The sequence below is a fragment of the Pezoporus occidentalis genome, unplaced genomic scaffold (assembly GCF_034315485.1).
Source record: "Pezoporus occidentalis ecotype Australia unplaced genomic scaffold, CSIRO_AGI_Poc_V1 ctg79, whole genome shotgun sequence".
In the NCBI taxonomy this organism is placed as follows: Eukaryota; Metazoa; Chordata; class Aves; order Psittaciformes; family Psittacidae; genus Pezoporus; species Pezoporus occidentalis.
This window is the reverse complement of record NW_026916147.1, coordinates 240,094-260,294: the sequence shown is the minus strand read 5'-3', so window position 1 is coordinate 260,294 and position 20,201 is coordinate 240,094. Positions and strand designations below refer to the sequence as shown.

Sequence of the window (20,201 nt, the reverse complement as noted above, 5' to 3'; positions counted from 1 at the left end):
AACGTCAGAGGTGAAACTCCAGTGATCTGCACTAAAACTTTGCTATATGTAGCTTTGCCTTGTTTTTCTGAAATTGGAAAGCTCTGTTACCTGGGCTTTTTCCCTGAGAGAGGGGAAAAAAGTATGTAACAGATGCTAGTCAGTATTTTTGTGCTGCTGTATGATGCTGATACGCTGCAGCGTCAAGTACAGTCCTGTGTTCTTACAATGCTGCATCATGTGCAGGTGTCGGAATGGGTATATGTTGGGCTTGGTGAATGTCTGCTACAGGTGGCTGTACTACAGGAAAGCTTGTGCTAAGGATGGAATCAGAATGTTTTGGAAGGCAAATATTTCTTGCTTCAATGGGATATTTATATTCTAAAGCCTGTGTTAAAGGGAAAGAACAATTTTTGGCTTATCTATGTGAAATGATAAATGCTTCAAAGCAAAGGTAGGTTGTAAAAATATGCTCCGTAAGATGTTCATGCTAATTTCTTCATATCCCACAGTAACTTGAATCAGTACTATAATGTGTTTGTCTCTTCAGGCTGCACCTAGTACAGAGCAAGTGTTCTGACCAAAAACCTTGGAGCATATTTCTTAGTGTTTATGTCTATTTACTTCCTGACGTGCCTGCACAGACTAGTTCTTGAGTTTGTGTGATTCCCTTCCCTTCCTTTCCCTGGGTCCATAATTCTGTATTTTCAGGAATGCCTGAAATGTAACGACTTACTGAAAACTGTCTCTCTGGAAAGCCTGGTAAAAGGGTCAGGCTTAGGTTAACGTTTAGCTGTTCACTTTCATTGTGTGAAAAGACCTATTGTATTCCTATATTCTGGAAAGCTGCTTCCAGTGAGCTAGTCCTGCCTAGGCAGCTCTCACTTTGTTCATCCTTTTAGAGCTTCATTTGATCTTTTGCGGCATGGTGGTCTAGCCCTGAGTATTGGTTGTACTGACAGTCAGATATTATCACTTAAAAGTTTTGTTGTGGTTGGAAGGGAGGCTGAGTGATTTTGTGGTGCTCTCTTTCGTGTGCTGGAGCTCAGCAGCTCCCCTGGTACCTGAATTTCTCAGCTGCAGACTCAGTGGAAACAGTCTTTTAGCAGCATCTATAAAGCTATGTGCACTTCAAAGACAACTCTTAAAACCTAGACCCCAAGTGTCATTTTCATCTCTGAAGAAACAGTGTGTGCTGAGAGTCACAACCAGCTGGGTTCAGAAATAAAACCAGCTGGGAGTCCAAAGAGCACTGTCAGGACCAGGTCTGGCTGGGGATCTGAGGGCAGGGAGTAAGGATAGCTTACAAAAACACCTTGATACATACATCTGTTTTTACAGTTTTCAGGCTTTCTTGGCATCATCTTAGTCTTAATTTCATCTTCCTGAGGCTTCTCACACAGAAATACAGGTTGTTACTCTGACATGGGTCACTTCTGTTCATCTGCCCAAATGCTGCTATGTCACAAGAATCGTTTGCCTTTTATACAGAGAGTTCTTCCCTTCTAATTCCCTTAATATGCACAGATAGGTATAGATATGCATAGATAGATACATCAGTTCTTGGTTCTTGCCTAGGAACAGCAGCAGGGTTGCTATTAGCAATAACACACTGCTGCTGCTGCTAACAGTTGAAATTCCTGGAAAGCTTTATTTTTAGCTCTTCCTAGTTGTGAAAACCTGGTGAGCACAATGTGTCTGTTAACGACATCGTTGGCATGGGAGAAGCACTGATAGGAGCTCTGTGACCACAGCATTTGAATACCACAAGGCAGGGGCTAGGCCTTCTGTGGCGTGCGGGAGCGGGAGGGGGTGCTGGTACAGAGCTGGCTTCTAATAACATGCAAGTGGATTTAACCCTAGTCCTGATCCTTACACCTTCCCCTTGTAGCTCACAGTTTCTGCCCTCATTTCCATGAAAGTCCAAATACCTCTGTTTTTTTTTCTCCCCTGCTTTGCCATATTTAAAAATGGGTATAATACAATGTGGAAAATGCCCAGGCAAAAGCTACCCATATTCCCATTTAGTACCTGTAGCTCTTCAGGTGTTACTGGTGGAAGGCATTATGTTCCAGATACAAAGGTTTTGTGGGCTGCTAAAAGTATAGCACATGCTACACCTTTTGTACACACATGTGCACACAGCAATTGAATCCAGAAGGTAGCACTGATTATTTGAAATGCACACCTTGTGCCTCTGCCATGAGAAATACAGTACAGGGGCAAGTAATTCTAAGTGCTTCTCTTCAAGGAAGCACATAAAGGGAAAAGCAGTGAATTCCAGCACAAAGCAATTGTGCACAAGCTGCATCTCGCCTGACAGCTATTAACATTTTCTGTACCTGCCGTAATGACCTTAACCTGATTTGCAACAGTGATTTGCCACGTGCTGAGCTGCATTCTTAAATCCTTGGTTCACTCAGGGGTAGTCAGCATGGTGATCCAGTCATCTGCTGATAGATAAATTATTCCTCTGGCAGATAGTCACCCCAGCCCTTCCTGTGGGTGTAGGCATATAATTGGTGGTGTACCCCGGAATGGGAACCATTATGCTGGCTAAGATACTGAGACAGTCAGGAACCTCACTGATGTTTCCTTTCTGGCAGAGCCATGGCTGTGTTTATCAAAAGCAGAGTTCATTTGGTCTAGTTCTTCTCGTTCTGGTGGCCAGTTACTTAATAGTATAAAAACGTAGAGCAAGCAGGAACAGGAAGGGCCAGGCAAGGGAGCACTTGAGCCACACTGATTAATACCCCAGCCTCAGTGAGTGTGGGAAGCACTGTGCCCGAATAAAGTAGCAGATAAGGACTGAACAATTTGCAGCATGTTCCAGCAGATGCTTGTTTTCAAAACAAACTTGATAAGAAACATTTGTGCTTCAGGATGAACTGATGCAGATAGGGAAATGTAATAGTGTTGTTAAGTGTAATTGCTTCATAGACTTATAGAATGGTTTGGGTTGCAAGAAACCTTAAAGATGCCACGGGCAGTGACACGTTCCACTAGACCAGGTTGCTCAAAGCCATGTCCAACCTGGCCTTGAACACTTCCAGGGATAAACACTTCCAGAGTTGAGAAACTCTGCTGATGATTCAACAGCATGCATATTAATCTGCAGCAGGCTGTTTCCCTGAAGGGCTTCCAAAGGGGAAGAGTTTTTGGCATGGGATAGATTCTGCAGGGAGTCCCTGGGGTACAGATCCAAAGCAGGCCCAAGTCTTTTTTGTTGTAACATCAATTCCACGTTGCATGTTGGCTGTAATTAAGAAATACCCTTATTGCAACAGTGCTGCAGCGGGAGGAGGGGGAAGGTGAGCTTCAGCCTGAAGTGCCATGGTTGCCCCGTGTTATTTGTCACAGGCTTGCTGTGCTCTGCTGTGACTCGGTTTTCGGCAGCAGAGGCCCGTGGCTGGGGTGTCAGGCTGAACATCTCATCCTTCAGTGGTAGCAGTAGCAATATTCAGCGTGCAGTGATTTTCCAGCCCGCTGGTTTTGCACGCAACTGCCCAGGGTTGCACAGGCAAGGCAGAAAGCTGCAGAAGTTGTTTGGTCGTGCTGCAATGCTCGGAAGGTCAAAGCAGGCAAATAACCAGCTTGAATCCCAGGTTTGTTTTGTAATGGTTGAAGGTGTTGGCAGAGTAACCCTGCGCTTCAGCTGCCTTGGCGCTGCTTTGATACACCGCGCGGCCGCGGGGCTGCGCTTCCAAGATGCTGTTGCATCCCGAAGCCCCTTTCAGGGGGTGAGGCGGGCCCCGGCGCTCACTGCTCACGCTGCCTCCGTCCGTGTCTCCGTCCCGGCGGGGAGCGGAGGGTGCGCACCCACCCAGCACACACACCCCGGCACAGGCCCGCCCTCCTAGGGGGTGGGCACCGGCCGGGAGCGGCGGCCGGGAGCGGAGGATGCTGCTGCCGCGGCTGCTGCCGCTGCTGCTGCTCTCGGAGGGGCAGGCGGCGGTGCTGCGGCTGGGGCTGCGGGGCACCCCCCGCTGCGAGGTGAGCCCCGCTTTCCTCTCCCTCACCCTGGACGCCAGCCTGGCCCGCGACCCGCGCTATGTCGCTCTGCTCAGGTGAGCCGTCTCCCGCCCCTTCTGGGCAAAGGAGAAAGGAACCAGGGGATGGGGAGCAGCAGAGGGGTCCCCCAGGGCGGCGGTCCAGGACGGGAGCAAAGCTCCGCAGACACGGGGAAGAGAGCCCAGGCATCCCGGCTGGGAGTCGGCGAAGGCGCTGCTGCTGCGGAGAGGGGAGCGGGGGGAAACGGGGGAACCCCATCCCTGGAGCTGGAGCCGGCTGCTGCAGCCTCCTGCTTCAGGATGCCCTGATTTCGCTCTCCCGGAGCAGCAGTAAGGCCATCCCTGCCGTGGGTGCTCGGTGAATGCGCGGCAGGGCCGGTGGGTGGAGGGAAGGCGCAGCTCGGGTGGTACTCGCTGGAAGCAGCACGGGGATAAACTAAGAGAGAGGAGCTGCTTTGTGAACAGAAAAAGAGAAGGCAGCCTTCGAGCAGAAGGGTTACAAGTGGCAGAGCTGCTAGTCCTGCCGCCCGGCTTTGCAAACATTTGCGAGGCACTGTCAACATAAAGTCAAATAAATGCTGAAGATCTGTCACCATCAAAGCTGAATCAGGAGATCCTAAAAATGAAGCCTTTTTTATCCCCTTGGGTAATGCTGAAACTGCCAAGTGATGGTTGTTCCCTGCCTGTTATTTTGGCTCTGACCTCTCCTGCCTTTTCTTCCCTGCTTTTTTTCTACTTTTTTTTTTTGTACTCTTCCTTTTGACTGTACCTTTTCGTGGGGCAATCTTCATTATTTCCTTTTCGTCTGTCTGATCTCATTTTTCAACCCTACAATACTTTTCCAGTGAGAAAGGTGACACCAGCTTTATTGGAGAGTGCTCACTTGGGTCTCCAACCCCAACCAAACACCTTGGGGTTGGGTTTGGGGCCAGCCCTAACGCCACGGGGAGTGGGAAGTACTTGGTGGTCTCTAATCTGCTGTGTGTCACCACCAAGCAGATAGTGCTGGTGTGCCTGGTGTCCTCTGACGCCTTGTGGTTTCTCCCAGTGAAGGCCGGTGTCAGTGCTGTGTGTTGAGTTATTTTACGGACCTGCTTTGCTAAAGCTAGCAAGTGTCCAGCATGGACTTTTAATCTCTCTTGGGTAGAAAAGCGATTGCTTTGGGTCTCATTGATGGAAACGGGACTGGTGGTGTGAAGTCAGTTATATACCCACCTTCTCATGGGACAGGTATGTTAGTTTGGTATAAACAAAACCAAAAAATCTAGGGGAGAAGGATGCTTGGCACAAAAAACCCAACCCCTATTTTGGAGTATGGCCTTACTTTGCCCAGAGATTTGATTCCCTGTCTGTGACCGTGTTCCCTAGATGTTCCACATCTGCTCCTCGCTACGGGGTAACCCCAGGTCACCTACTGCAGCACTTCCTCTGAGCACTTGCCATGCTTAGTCTCTACCCCAAAGACATAGTCTGCATGAATACAGTGTTTTTCTGTTTCCTGGTTTCCCTTCCTCAGCAATCCCAAACTGCATGCCCTGGCAACAGCCCTGTCCCCAGGCTTCCTGAGGTTTGGTGGCACCGAGACAGATTTTCTCATCTTTGATCCCAATAAGGATTCAACATCGGAAGAAAGAATCATCTGGGAACTTCAGGCCCAGCAAGGTAAAGCTGGCATCAATGTATTAGACTCGAAACCATCCTTGGTTTAGGAGATAACTTTGAGGCAGGGTGGGGATGCCACAAGGGCACAGCAGCAGTGCTGGGAGTCCTCTACAAAGTCAGCATTGTTCTCTGTGGAGAGGAGGTCTGTGCATGTTGAGCACTGTCTGTGGGAGGAGCTGTGTCAGCCATGGGAAAGCCAGGAAGGGTGTGTGGGGGATATCACATCCACCCTGGCTTCTGCTGGGACTCCCCCTTTGCTGCCCCGTGCTCCGTGCAGCAGCCTTGGTAGCTCCCCTGCTGCGTGGGACACAGACACAGCCAGCCCAAAAGCTGTGGTTTCATTGTGAAAATCAAGTCATGGACAGAAGGAGTAATCTGATGAGAACAGAGTGTCTGTTTTCTCTATCTTGGCCAAAGCCAGAGCTAGGCTGGGGGCGCAGCCTTGCCCTCCTGTTGCTTCGACATGCCAAGTGCAAACCCACAGAACACTGTCAACTGCTTGAGCTTGGTCCTGGTGCGTGAGGTTTCCCACTGCATTAAAGTCCATTTATTCTTTAAACTTAGCAAAGGCACATAAACCCTTCTAGAGGTATTTAAGGAGAAAGGATTCCCATCTATTCCCGCATGACAGCACAATTGTACATCACTGTATGGTGATGCTCAGTTTTGAAGTCAAGTGGTACTTTTACCCCTGTTCCACTCTGCTGAGTGGCTGCCTCCTCTCTGAGATCATGAGCTGTGACTCTAGCTCATGCCTTCCTCTCTGGTTATGGCTTGTTCCTGATTTACATGCTGAGAAAAGACATGAGCTTTGAAGAACTGGTGTCTTATGACTCCTGCTGGTGGTGTTTTTAGAGCCATACGAGGCAGTCAGTGCTTTCCCCTGCATGAGACAGGCGGTTCAGGAAGCATTGCACCATATCTGCTCACAGCAAGGTGGGCCCTGCTGTGCCACTGCAAGCTGGGGTGGCTTATCTGCTCCTGGGGCATGGCAGCCCATGCTTTGTCAGATCACTGGAACAAGGGTTTCTGGCTGATGCTCCAGCTAAAACAGTTTATCATGTAGCAATGCCACAGTAGCTGCCTCCAGAAGCAGAGCTTGGTCTTCCTCCACTCTACCATTTCCATCACCCTAAACTGGGAAAGATACATCACATACATACTTATGCACCATATATTTATAATATGTATCTATGCACAAAGCCAGACCTCTTTTTCTATATAGTTAACATTGTGGAAGTAGGGATACACTTCACTGAAGTGCACAACTGGCTCTCAGCCTGGCACCAAGCCATTGGGCTTCCTCCTGAGGGATATATCCCTTTGCATGCTTGCCTCTGGCTGTGAACATGAGAGCTTAATTGCTATCAACCTTCTTCTCCCCTGCAGAGGCTTGTGGCTCGAGGCCTGCATTTGCTGCTGTTGAGAGGCTGCTGCTGGCCCAGTGGCCCAGCCAGGAGAAGCTGATTCTTGCGGAGCATAACCGGAAAAAGCACAAAAACACCACCATTACAAGTAAGACCTCAATGGATTTCTCTGCTAGGGTTTATAACAGGGGGTTGCAAATCTCTGCCCTGTGGTAAAAGGATCACAGGCTGTTAGGAGCTGAAGCCACTGTAAAATAAACATTTCACCCACTTAGAACAATCATAGAGTCACAGAATGGTTTGGGTTGGAAGGGACCTTAAAGCTCATCCAGTTCCAACCCCCTGCCATGGGCAGGGACACCTTCCACTAGACCAGGTTGCTCCAAGCCCCGTCCAACCTGGCCTTGAAGAAAATAGTCAAAGAAATCCTATACTGTCTGCCACCTCATAGTTAATAGCATCCTGCTGCTGCAGGACTTGGGAGGATCTCAGTGCCTTGCAGGATGGTGTGTAGCAAGGTCTGGGCTGTTTTGTCCAGCTGGGAGAGCTAGGCACATCTGCAGTGCCAGGCTAAATAAATACAGGCAGTAAAGATCGTCACTTGGCTGGAGCTCAACTAGCACACCATAACCTTGATATAAACATCCCCTTCTTTCCCTCTGTGCAGGGAATACCCTGGACATTCTCTACAGCTTTGCAAACTGCTCAGGGTTTCACCTGGTCTTTGGGCTCAACGCCTTGCTGCGGAAAGATGGCTTGCAGTGGGACAGCTCCAATGCCCAGGCACTGCTGGACTACTGCTCCTCACGGAGGTACAACATCTCCTGGGAGCTCGGGAATGGTGAGTGTGAAGCCAGCTTGCGGGCCAGGCCAGCAGTCACCTGAAAGGCACCACCACAGGCTATGGGCTGGCAATTTTGGATGTTTTGGATGACAGTCCATAAAGGCAAGGTGATGCTTTATTGAGAAAAAATAAGGTCTTCATTTGCGAGGAGGGATTGCACAGAAGGCCCAATGAATGAGCCAGTTGAGATAATTTTGCTCTGAGACGAGGTGAATGATGCTGTTCAAGGTACAGGATGTCACCTTGGACAGAGTACTGGAGAGCAGCACACTCTCCAGTCACCCAGGCTTTTGGTGTCATGCTCGTTGCCTTCAGACATCTCACCTGTACCATGCCAGATCAGGCATAGAGGGTTGGTACTCTCCCAGTGGAACAAGCTGCCCTATTTTGTGCCCCAAAACTGGAGCAGGATGCTGATGCACACATTTCTTCCCCAGAGCCCAACAGCTTCAGGAAGAAATCCGGTGTCTACATCGACGGCTTCCAGCTGGGGCAAGACTTCATTCACTTGCGCCACCTCCTCAGTAGCTATACCCTCTACAGGCAAGCCAAGCTCTATGGTCCTGATGTTGGGCAGCCCCGGAAGCACACACAGAGACTGCTGAGGAGGTAGGGCTGTGGGGCCCTGCAGCACACCCAGGGTGGGCAGCTGTGGGTAGCAGTGGCTTGTCTGCACCCAGATGCAGTATGGACATGAGGAGGCATCTGGGCAGAGTTTTGAGAGTTTTCTGTTCCAAATCAATACTAAGAATGTACAACTGGATACATCCTATTTGAGAACTAATTTCCTGATTTTCCTTTGAATTAGAAACATGGATTGTTTTTTTTTCCCCTTGACAGGGGATGACTAAAATCTTACCTGCATGCATGAGCTCAAGGCTTAAATGCTCAGCCAGTTGAAACAAAAATGCTAGCAGTACTTCAGTGATCCACACACCTCTCAATTGAGCACTGGCTGTGTTGACATGGGCTTTTCATACTAGAAATCTCTGTGTATTACACAAGCATTAATTCACCCTCCCAGCAACCTGCTGAGGCAGCCGGGCTGCCCAAAGCCCATTTAAAAGCCATCACAAGCATGGCCCCAAGGCAATTCGCCATCACTACTGCCAGCTGGGGGGAGAGGATAAGGCTGTGCAGGGCAGTTTGCTCAAGGGAGGCTGTGACCCATCACCAGTACTAACCTCTCCGCTCTCCACTTCATCCCTTCTGGTTGCAGCTTCCTGAAATCAGGAGGGAAGGTGATCGACTCTGTCACATGGCACCAGTAAGTACCGCTCAGATACCATCCTTGCTCTGCTTACTGCCTGTTTTCTTTACAAAATGTCAGTTTGAGCACCTCAAGAGGAAAGAGGGGGTGCAACACCCCTCTCAGCAGTTCCTCAGGTGCCTCTCCTCAAATTGCTCCACTCACAATAAGAGATGGATTGAGGGAGTGCGCTACAGAAATGCAGAAGTTCTCCAAAGAGGCTACTTGGTGCACAGACCCAAAAGCAGTGCTGGGGGGTTGTAACGTAAGCACAGCAGCAGGGAATGCAACACGTGCCAGACTGTCATTTTGCCTGCTAAATATATGCATTGAGAAAAACATAAGTGGGATGTGGAGAAAAGGATGGCACCGCAGCTTTATTTCTCAGAAGAGTGTGAGGGGGTATCACAGCTTTCCCCTGCATGATGAGAGTATCTGCAACGGTTGAGCCTTTTTGCACAAGCTGTGTTTTGACATACCAAAAGCTGGTGAGATCTGAGCAGCAGTCCCAGTTGTCTCAAAGCTTCAAGTTGCCAACCGTTGCAAACAAAATGCACTTTCCCATGGGAAGAAGGGGGTGTCATATAAAAGGAAAAGCGGGTAGCTCAGACTTACCTGGCAGAGATGCCTCTGCTGAACTTGTGCATGAGAGAAGGATTTTAACACAAGGTTTAAACAACCCATGGGTGGCTGGGCTTGGAAATGGAGTCAGTACCCCTAACGTTGGTGCTCTCTTTGGCATTAGAAAGGTTGAACCGGATTGAGTGAAAGCTTTGCTCCCTTAAAACAAATTCAGGGAGTCACTGATGACCTTGCTGCAAATGCACCCAACTCCCTGTGAAAAGTACAGCAGAAGCCCTGTTAGCTGATGTGTTACATGCTGCTTTTTTTCCCTCTATATTTATGTCTGTTTGATACAAACAGAAAGCTCTGCAGGTCTGGCTGACCCTTACCCATAGGAAAGTGCTAGCAGCTTCTCCTGTTCCCTTATATTTGCTCTCCAAGTCAGTTTGGGCTGTGTGTGTATAACTTGCCCTCAGATCCCAGCTGCAGGGCAAACAGCGCTGGCGCAAGCCCTTTCCTCTTGTCTCATGGCTTAGAGAAGCAGTTTTAAAGTGCTCAGGTGTGCAATGGGGCAAGCTGTCCCCAGGACACCTGCCATTAACTCCATGTGATTGAAAGTGATTTCTATGTGAAGGTGGTTTTATTCCCAGAACTGAATGCAGATCTGACATGCAGGGGTCAGTAACAGTAGGAAAAGATGCACATGCTTATATTATATATATGTATAAATATATGACTTATCTATTTCTTTTGAGCAGCCAGCAGGCATAAAATGTGTCCTCTCCCTTTCCTGGGCTGTTCTTGCCCTTTGGTTGTTTTTGCTTTAAATGGGCATGAGTTATTTTCTTTACTAATTTAGGATTATCAGGTTTTAGCTTCCTTTTGCGGTTGGAAGACTTCAGCTACTTCTGGTAGGACTGAGTGTTAGTGTGATGAAATGTAAAAACTGCAGGGATCCCAATTTCCTGTTCTTTACATGGACAAACCAGACTTAAGAGCTCTTCAGCTCATGGTGGAGGGCAACCTTCATCCCACAAGGATGCCTCATTCCAGTTCCCCTCCAGGTAGATAGCCAAAATACTCCTATAGAGGGACAGAAACAGGGATCTGGTTTTTAATATATAACTTGATACAGTATAGTGAGTAATCACATACGAGTGTCAGACTCTTCAGCAAGAGAAGACTTAGAGAAGCTGGCTTTTAGTGGTATTTTCCTTGTTCTAAATAAGTTGATGCAAAAAAAACCCTGCTACTTCTGTGATACCCTGGCTCCATCAAGGTAATACCTGGTAATCCCTTAAATACAAACACACACATCTGGGAAAAGAACTGAACAGAAAACCAGTGCTGTGAATAAACGTATCAAGCAACTGAATACTTTTGGTGGTGTTTTGTGCCAGTGCTGGTATTTTTTTCTTCATTTTGTGTGGGTTTTTTCCATTTCCAGTTACTATGTGAACGGACGAAGTGCAACAAGGGAGGATTTCTTGAGCCCTAAAGTGCTGGATACCTTTGCCACAGCTGTGCATGAAGTCCTGGAGGTGCTTTGTCCTGTTTGTTCATTCCCATGTTCAATTTCCAGAGTGTTAGCAGAGAATCCAGAATAAAGTAGGGTTTCTCACTAGCAATAAATGGGGATCCTCAAAGCCTGGGTGCTGCTGCCACTGTAAATCAAAACCAAAAGAATGGTGCCAGATGCATCATAAGCCTACAACATTCTCATTTATCAATGCATTTATTACTCAGGGATGTAATTTATGGTCATAACTCCATCCTCCCTGATTTCTTTGCATTTTGAGATCCTGAGAACAGTGTAACTTAGAGTATACCACTACACAGCGTAAGACTTACAGAACCAGGCTTTCAGCAATGTTTGCCTCATTCTACTTGCACAGATCTGGGTATTTTTGGAGGGGGGAAAGCAAATCTGCTTCCAGTCGTTTTGATCAAAATTTGTGTGACATCCCTCCTCAGTTGGTGTTATCCCTTAAATGCAAACCTCATATGTAGGCATTTGGCTAAAGCATAAAATTTTGATTGCCCAATATTTCCATAGCCAGCAAACTTACCTGTTGTCCCTTCCTCTTCTTCCCTATGCCACATTGGCCAGATTGTTGGTGGGACTGTGCCCAATAAGAAGGTCTGGCTGGGAGAGACGAGCTCTGCCTATGGAGGGGGAGCTCCCAGGCTGTCCAACACTTACATTGCTGGTTTTATGTGAGTACCATGTCACAGGTATGGGGAAATGTCATATTTTACAGGCTGAAGGGGGTTTATACCTGCCCCATGGGAGGAATGCTTCCCTCAGGCTTCCTGGGGAGCACAGGCAATGAGTGGGTTGAGTATCATAATCCTCCCACTGCTCCCTGTATGCTTCCCCCATGCCTAAGGTTCAACGTAGGCCCAAGTTATAGCAGATTCCTACAGCAAATGGGAGATAAGAAGCATTATAAAGTTGTATTTCTGCCCTTGAATCTGCAAACGCAAACTCCATCCTTTTGTGACTATGGAAAGTCATTCACAAGATGGGTATCCTTTTCCACAGTCATTGTTTTATCACTGTGAGATAACTAACCCAATGGAAATTTAGCTATAAAAATCATTTTCCCCAAGGACTCCAGTTGCAGAAACCCGTTGAAGTGAAAGAAATCAGGCTTTTCTTATCACTTTGGTCAGTTTGTAGATTGAGGGAGATAAAATTGCATGGAAATGTATAGTCCATGCTTTGAAAATGAACCAAAACCATGGATGCAATGTATTTTTTCACCCTCCTATGAGGCATGATGATATTCTCATCAGGGCCTTGTGAGTCAGCAAGTCAAAGCCTGGTAGTAGCAGGCAACCTTGCTGTTGTAATGATTTCTCTCAGCCCTCAGGCCCTTGACCAGTTCAGGAGCATCCACTGCCACTCCTAGTTTCCACTGCCTGCAAATAGGGGAGAGGAGCAACTGTTCCCACCAACTCTGACCTCCAGAGGTGGTCTGGGACTGTATTTTAAGGTAATCAGTGCAAGACTTCAACAGAAATCAGCTGTGTGATTCTTAAGGAAGTCAGTATCCTGCCCTAATTCCTTCTTTCCTACTTCCCGCTCTGGTTGGAGAGGAGCAATGGTGGTCAGCTGAGGTCAGCAATTCCATCTGCGTGATGTTTGCCTTATCTTTTTTGTCAGGTGGTTGGACAAACTTGGGCTTTCAGCCAAGCAGGGGATTGATGTGGTGATGAGGCAGGTTTTCTTCGGGGCAGGGACCTATCACCTGGTGGATGCCAACTTTGAGCCTTTGCCGGTATGTATGCAACCCCACTAATGCCATCTGAATGGTGTGTGTATTTCTGCACAGGCAACACTGGAGGTGGAGATACAAGTCAGCTACTTTAACAACACCTTTTTTTTTGTAGCATAGTCACAGTTATCCTTGTACCTAAAGTTAGCTCATGTTTCATTATAGGTTCATGTGTTATATATCTATAGATACAAGATGTTTACTGTAACCACATGGATGCAGCTAGTCTTCAGCATAGCAGAGACTGATTGCTGGGACATGTCTGCATACAAATCAGAGCATCACTTCTGGAGTTCACAAGGCTTTTCTGCATGGACTGTTTTGGTTTGAGTACTCCTCAGCTGAGCAATAAGTAGTTTCTAAATAGAAGTGATAGGAGATATTATAATAATTATATTCCATGTGAAAGCAAGCCAATATCAAGTCAAGACTCAACCATTTCTTAGGTCATGAACACATTAAGCCCTCAGTAGTGGCTGAAGGATAATTAAATGAAAACATGCATTTAATATAGTTGGATTTAATAGGAAATAACATTCTGCTGTGATGAAACATCATTATTTGAAGAACATGTTTCTTTCTGCTAGTAACACTTACCTTGGGGTGAGAGGATAGCATCTTTCTTCTTAGCTTTCCACTCATTCTTTTGCTTCCAAGTCACAATTTTCACAGGTTCATAGAGACCATCTGAGAGGAAACCCAGCATTCAGGGGTTTTCTGTCCTGCCTGTTCATCTGGTCCCTATGCCAGGGACTGGGTTGCTTGTTACTTTGGGGTTTTTATTTCCTCATTTAAAATAGATTTAATTTGGACTGAAAGGACATGCCTTTGTTCCTCACCTACAGGCAGTACATATGCTAATCAAGTGAATAATGCTTTAGAGGCAGGGAAATCTAAATCCAGTTCCATCAGTGTTAGTTAGCAGGGAAATGAAGAATCACAGCAGTGTCAAGAGGCTTGCAGAGGAGCTGAGCATGCAAGCTCACAGACTTCATGGAGAAAAAGTAGTGGTGAAGGTGTAAAAGAAAGCAGACCTGGAAAACAAGCCTGCACTGGGCATCACCCTGCTCTCAGGCACTATCCTGGAGTGTCAGAGGATTAACTCCATGACTGGTGCTCAGCAATTAATCCTGAGACCTGTTCAAAAGCACAGTGTTAGTGAAAGGCATGGAAGTTGTTGTGGGCCTCCTCCTGGCATTGTGCCTGTGAACTGGGTGCAAGCTTTCCTGCTGGCAGGGCAGCTCATCCCCTGTGGGTTGAGTGCCTTGCAGTGCTCTGTGCCTTGCAAAAGGGAGTTTCTGGAATGCAGACTGTCTCTCCTCCACAGAGATTTGCATGTGAAGTGGAAAATCACTCCAAGGTACCTTGTAAACACAGCTGCTCTGCAGCTTGGAACAGGGTTTTCTGCTTAGCTGTGCAGTTTGTAGGAACTTGAACAGATACAGTGAAAACCTTGGAAAAGAAAAAGTGTATGGGGGAAAAAAAAATCCTGAAATTACCAGCAAAATTAATGCTGTTAAGCACTGTGTGGAGTATCTGGCATGTACAAAAGTGCTCACGTGTGGTTTTGTGCCTCCCAGGACTACTGGCTCTCACTGCTCTACAAGAAGCTGGTGGGTACCAAGGTGCTGCAGGTTGGCCTGACAGGAGCTGATGAGAGGAAGCTCCGTGTCTACCTCCACTGCACAAACCCCCTCCAGTAAGCCATCAGAAAGGGTGAAATATCCCAGAACCTGAGCCCATGGCCATCCCCAGGCCAACAAAAGCAATCTGAGACAGCAGAAGGATGCCCTATATCTGTGAAACCTTTCTCTCCTAATTGACACCATCATCTACTCTTGCCTTGCAGCCCAAAATACAGAGAAGGGGATGTGACGCTGTTTGCCTTAAACCTCTACAATGTTACCCAACATTTGCAGCTGCCAAATTACTTATTGAGCAAGCATGTGGATCAGTACCTCTTACTGCCTCATGGCAAAGCGAATATCCTTTCCAGGTAAGTGCAGTTTCTCCTGTCTCTGTAGAAAGGATCGTGAGTAGACTTCGGTGTCCTCTGAAACTTCACCTTGTTTGATGTGGAAGGTGGGGGGTGGCAGGAAGAGGTTATCATTCAGTCATAGAATCACAGAATGGTTAGGGTGATCTGGAGCTTTTTCTGATAAGGTCTGACTTCTGGTAAATCAGTTCTCAAAAAAATGAGGCTGCTGAAAGCTTGCTGAGGTATGAGGATACTTGTTTGATGTTAATTGGGAAGCTTTTTCCTAGCAGGCTTCAGGGCTCTGGACCAGCTGCTGAAGTCCTTTTTTGTGGCACAAGCACAGTTATATTGCTTTCCCAAGTGCTGGCTCCTCATTTACAGCAAGGTGTTCAGGCTTTGTGTGGTTTCTTTTTATTGTTACTGCTAATGCGTCAGCACAGGAAGGATCTGCTCTGTGGGAATAGAAGATATCTTAATATTTGCAGGAGCAAAAACAATTAAAACTTGTACTTTTCAAAGCCTGTTCTGCTGTTACCCTCACCAGAAGAGTAAGAAACATATACTTTTCAACTTGCATGTGCTTATGACTCTAAAGGAGCCCTTGCAGAGGGAGTGCTGCAGATGCTGTGTGTGTGCACACATAAACCCTCAAGGGAAGTTTAATTTGGCTTTGGGCTGAGTTTATGTTTATACTCGGATTCAGAGCTGTTTGTGCTCGATAACAAACAGAACACAGCTGCCCAAACAGTGTCTCTGTCCCTCTCCAGGTCTATTGAGCTGAACAGCCGTGTGCTACAGATGGTGGATGACAAAACACTGCCAGAGCTTACTGAAAAACCCCTTGGTCCCGGCAGCATCCTCAGCCTTCCAGCCTTCTCTTATGGCTTTTATGTTATCAAAAACACCAAAGCTATTGCTTGCATTTAAATGGTTAATGCACGCAGGATAAATGTAAAGCACTTGGGTAGTAGGGAAGTCTAATCCTAGAAATTCACGTTTCTACCATGAGATTTAATTCTGGCAAGGGATGCAAGTGTGATGGCACCAGTACGATCTCTGTGCTGGTGAAGACATGAGGTCCCACTGGGTAATATGTACATGAATGATGCTTGTTAAGATCCTGGGAAAATTATCCAGGTAGAGAAAGCCCAGGCAGGGGTTGGTTTTGCTCTTGATCCAGCCTGGATCACTGCACTTGAGCACGGGGCCCTTCTCCACGCCATGTGCAGAGCTGCATCAGCTTCTCAGGCTGCCCTTGGGGCTTTGCCAGGCAATAATTGCAGCCTCCACTCTCCTCTCATTTCTGCAAGCACAGTTTTCAAAGCAGTTCCTTCGAAAGCTTGCTTTCAGAAAGGATGAGCAAGGGGTTTATTTTAGCTGTACAGATGTAATTTTGCCTGCACCATGTGGGGAAGCCCAAGGAGGGGCTGTGATTGCTGAGGGCATCCTGGGGTGGAAATCAGGGACACAAAGCAAACCGAGGTTGGGGTTAGCTGCAGGGGAAAACGCCTTGCCGAGAAAACAGGCTCTCCGCAGGGATTAGGGCAGCGCTTTACGGCTGTTCCAAGCTGGGAGGTTCGGTCACAAGATGGAGCTATAGCTACATACTTTCCAAAGGCGAGCTTTCGATAAATGACGTGACGGCAAATGAGCGCTCACTCAACCTCCACCACCCCGCAGGAGGTTCAGCTGGAAGGGACTTCCTTGACCCTATCTGTAGGTGGAGCTCTGCTTCACACTCCCTAAATCGCTCAGGGCCTGGAAGACATGGGATAGTAAAGAGACTGAGCAAACCACCCACCCCTTGACCATCAGAGGGGCATCGGTGGCCTTAGACAATTCAGGGGACAAACCCACCCATCAGGCTGACATTCCTCTTGCAGGGCAAACAGCAGTTTTGGCCAGAAAGCTGTGTTGGTGGTGCCTTTTCTTCCCCAACCGTGCCTTCCCCATGCACACCCTGCTGCAGCTTAGTGTGCCACTGGCTGCTTTCCTCTGCCCTGTCGGCTGCTGGTCTGCAGGGGAGCAAAACCCCTCAGAGAATACCTGTGGGCTCCTCCTGCATGTGTTGACTTGCATCTACTTTTCTTGAAGGCATATAACCCGTGCCACTGTCAATGCCTCATGGTATTTTGAGCACAGCAGGGGAAAACAACAACACACCACTGTATTTCACTTCTTAAGCTTTAAGAGGATGCTACCAGCTACACGGGGTTTCAACACAGGGAGGGAGGGGACATGTTTTAAGGAGAAGACTTTAAAAACAGACAAACTTCTGACGCTGTGATGAAAAGTTGCACAATAAAGATGTTATATTTAAGTTCAGCGTGTCAAAGAAGTGTTTGCACCCACAGTGCAGATACATTCTCCAAAGAGTTATGTATCAGGAAGTAATATAGATCAGAAATGAGAATAAGGAATGCTAGATTTATATTGTCCAAGTTCAATAAGACAAGGTAGCATAAAATGAAGTGGGAAATCTTACATACTGTCTACTTAAAGTTAGTATTATAGAATTATCATAACAATTTACAACTAAGACATCAAAATGATTGTTTGCCTGGTAGCTTCTTTTTAGAACTTTTCTAACAGTTTTGTTTGTTCCAATGCTTGTGACTTTTATATTTGACGGTTTTAATTAAAGTGATTTATACCAGTTTTTGGCAATCTTCCTTTTTCTCAAGACTCTTTTTTTCACATACTGATACCACAAAAAATCCCTCCATTCCTTTTGGTCACACATCATCTACATTTTGCATGATTTTCAACAAGAGTAACCTGAGTAAGTAAAAATTAAAGAAATCGTACCCAGGCTGGTGTGTTTCAGTTGCACTGAGTCAGACAGAGGGGTCACCTCCACCTCACTGTTTGACTCAGACACAGTACATGGGCTGATTAGCATGCAAGAACTACTAGGAGCAGTACAGGGAGGTCCAGCTGTGCCAGTGACAGCTGCTCTGGCTTCCCCTCCCAGATACGTCTCCTCTGAGCATACAGCCTGGTTCTTCAAATGGCGGGGTGGTGAGAGGTATCATTCACAGCTCGTGTAACTGCTTTTGACTTAAAAAGCTCTACACACACCCAGGTGGCATTGCATCATAGAATCATTTATGTTGGAAGGGACCTTAAAGATCATTTATTTCCAACCCCATGCCATGGGCAGGGACACCTTCCACTAGACCAGGTTGCTCCAAGCCCTGTCCAACCTGGCCTTGAACATTCCTAGAGATGTTGCAGCCCCAGCTTCTCTGGGCAACCTGTTCTAAGTCTCAATGAAGAATTTCTTCCTAATATCTAATGTAAATCTCCCCTGTTTCAGTTTAAAGCCATTCCCCCTTTTCCTATCACTACTTGCTCTTATAAAAAAAAAATGTCTCTCCAGCTTTCCTATAGGCCCCCTTTAGGTATTGGAAGGCTGCTGTAAGGTCTCCCCTGAGCCTTCTGCTCTTGAGGCTGAACAGCTCTCTCAGCCTCTCTTCATAGGATAGATCCTCCAGCCCTCGGAGCATCTTTGTGACTCTCCTCTGGACTCATTTCTACAGCTCTATACCTCTCATGCTGGAGCCCCAGAGCTGAATGCAGTACTGCAGGTGAAGTCTCATGAGAGTGGAGTAGAGAGGGAGAATCACCTCTCTCGACCTGCTGGTCACGCTCCTTTTGATGCAGGCCAGCATACGGTTGGCTTTCTGGGCTGCAAGCGCACACTGCTGGGTAATGTTGAGCTTCTTCACAAAGTGACTTTTCTTTACGAAGTGTTGTATATTAAGCTGATAGCTACTGTTAGCTCTGTATAAACAAAGCAGGAGGGAGACAAACGTAGTAAGTGACACTGGATCCTAGCATAGCAGGACAGGTATGGTCAGACCCAGAGTTGAATACCACCCTTGCAGGCCCCACCTGCGCATCTGCAGCAGCACAGGCCCCATGAACACCTTATCCAAGGGTTTTTCCCCTCTGTGAATGCTGTAAAATTTGGGGTCTTGAACTTAAGTATGTGTGTATACACACACACACACACACACACACACACAGATTTATCTGAGACCAGGAACAATTCTCTCACATATGTTCCAATTTGCTTTTGCATTTTTGAGCTTGGATTGCTCACCTTGGATTTACCGTGTACCAGTTCCTGGAAGGTGGAGTACATTGCATCATGAGACCTTTGTATAGGGGATCATTTAATGCTTGTAAAAATAAGGAAACCGATAATCTCCTTTGAATCAGGGACATTTTGACCATTGACTCAGACATTAGTCAAAAATGACAGTAGGGACTTAATAGCTTTTGGTGATTTTTCAGGTCTGAAATGTGATATTCTCTAGATTTCTGAGGGTTTGGGTTTTGGTTTTCTTCTTCAGTGAGGAGCTAGGCCACCTTACAATGAATATAAATATAGGCAAAGTAAGCGTGCAAGGCTGTTGCTGCCCTCCAAGATACACTGTTCAAACACACCTCAGGCACTCATCCATACCTGAATAAAGCCCATAGTGACTGATCTCAACAGAATGAAACAGCCAAGGTCACACAAGAAAAAATATTCTAGTTACACTTCATCAGAGCTGAGCATCTGTTTCTCTTACGGTCCTGAGCAAATTGTGTTACTGCTGTGCAGTCCTGCTACAGCAAGTGGAAAAATGTGAAACTCTCTTCTCCATCACACTGGTTTTTTACTTCCTCTTGGCAGTCAACTTTTTGGGAAATGAAACTCTAAAATGGTTTCCCTTTTATTTTGTCAGTGTACAAGGTGTTCCAACTGAAGGAAATGTGCAATGAGAGAGAAGTTACACACTACATGGTCACTGGATTCTCCAAGAAATCTTTCAGCAGCAAACTTGGGGACATTTTATCACTGAAACCATGCAAGACAAAGTGTTTATGGCTCTGCCCAAAGCTCCTCTGCCTCCCCATTTTTATGCAGTAACTCACAGAAGACGCTGGGAGAACTAAGTGAATGAGGACAGAGATCCAAAGATGTCATAGTTTAACCCCAGCTGGGAACTAAGTACCACACAGCCTCACACTCACTCCCCATCCCTCCTAAATCCCTGCAGTGGGACACAAATGAGAATCAGATAAAAAGTTAAAAACCCACAGGTTGATATAAAAAGTTTAATAATTGAAATAAAAGTAAATTATATTAATACAACAACATTAGGAAATAGAGACAGAGAAGAAGGAATAAACCCCATCCTCCAAAAAATGATGCACAGTACAATTGCTACCTGCTGACTGATAAACAGCCCAGCCTGAGCAGCAATCAGTTC

At 46.7% G+C, this 20,201-nt stretch overlaps 1 protein-coding gene across 1 annotated transcript; it reads left to right on the top strand.

Moving 5' to 3' along the window:
* Positions 1-3,827: 3,827 nt before the first annotated feature.
* HPSE (heparanase) lies at positions 3,828-17,604 on the top strand. Its single transcript, XM_062602843.1, has 12 exons — positions 3,828-4,046; positions 5,506-5,651; positions 7,041-7,166; positions 7,686-7,859; positions 8,300-8,471; positions 9,082-9,129; positions 11,123-11,216; positions 11,786-11,892; positions 12,845-12,959; positions 14,537-14,655; positions 14,806-14,952; positions 15,702-17,604. The coding sequence occupies exons 1-12, from the start codon at positions 3,880-3,882 to the stop codon at positions 15,859-15,861; spliced, it is 1,575 nt and encodes a 524-aa protein (XP_062458827.1). The 5' UTR covers positions 3,828-3,879; the 3' UTR covers positions 15,862-17,604.
* The last annotated feature ends 2,597 nt before the right edge of the window (positions 17,605-20,201 follow it).

Coding starts and splice junctions, on each gene's coding strand:
- HPSE (XM_062602843.1), top strand. CDS start 3,880: ATGCTGCTGCCGCGGCTGCTGCCGCTGCTGCTGCTCTCGGAGGGGCAG. Junction 8,472..9,081: donor ACACAGAGACTGCTGAGGAG/GTAGGGCTGTGG, acceptor TTCTGGTTGCAG/CTTCCTGAAATCAGGAGGGA. Junction 14,953..15,701: donor AAAGCGAATATCCTTTCCAG/GTAAGTGCAGTT, acceptor GTCCCTCTCCAG/GTCTATTGAGCTGAACAGCC.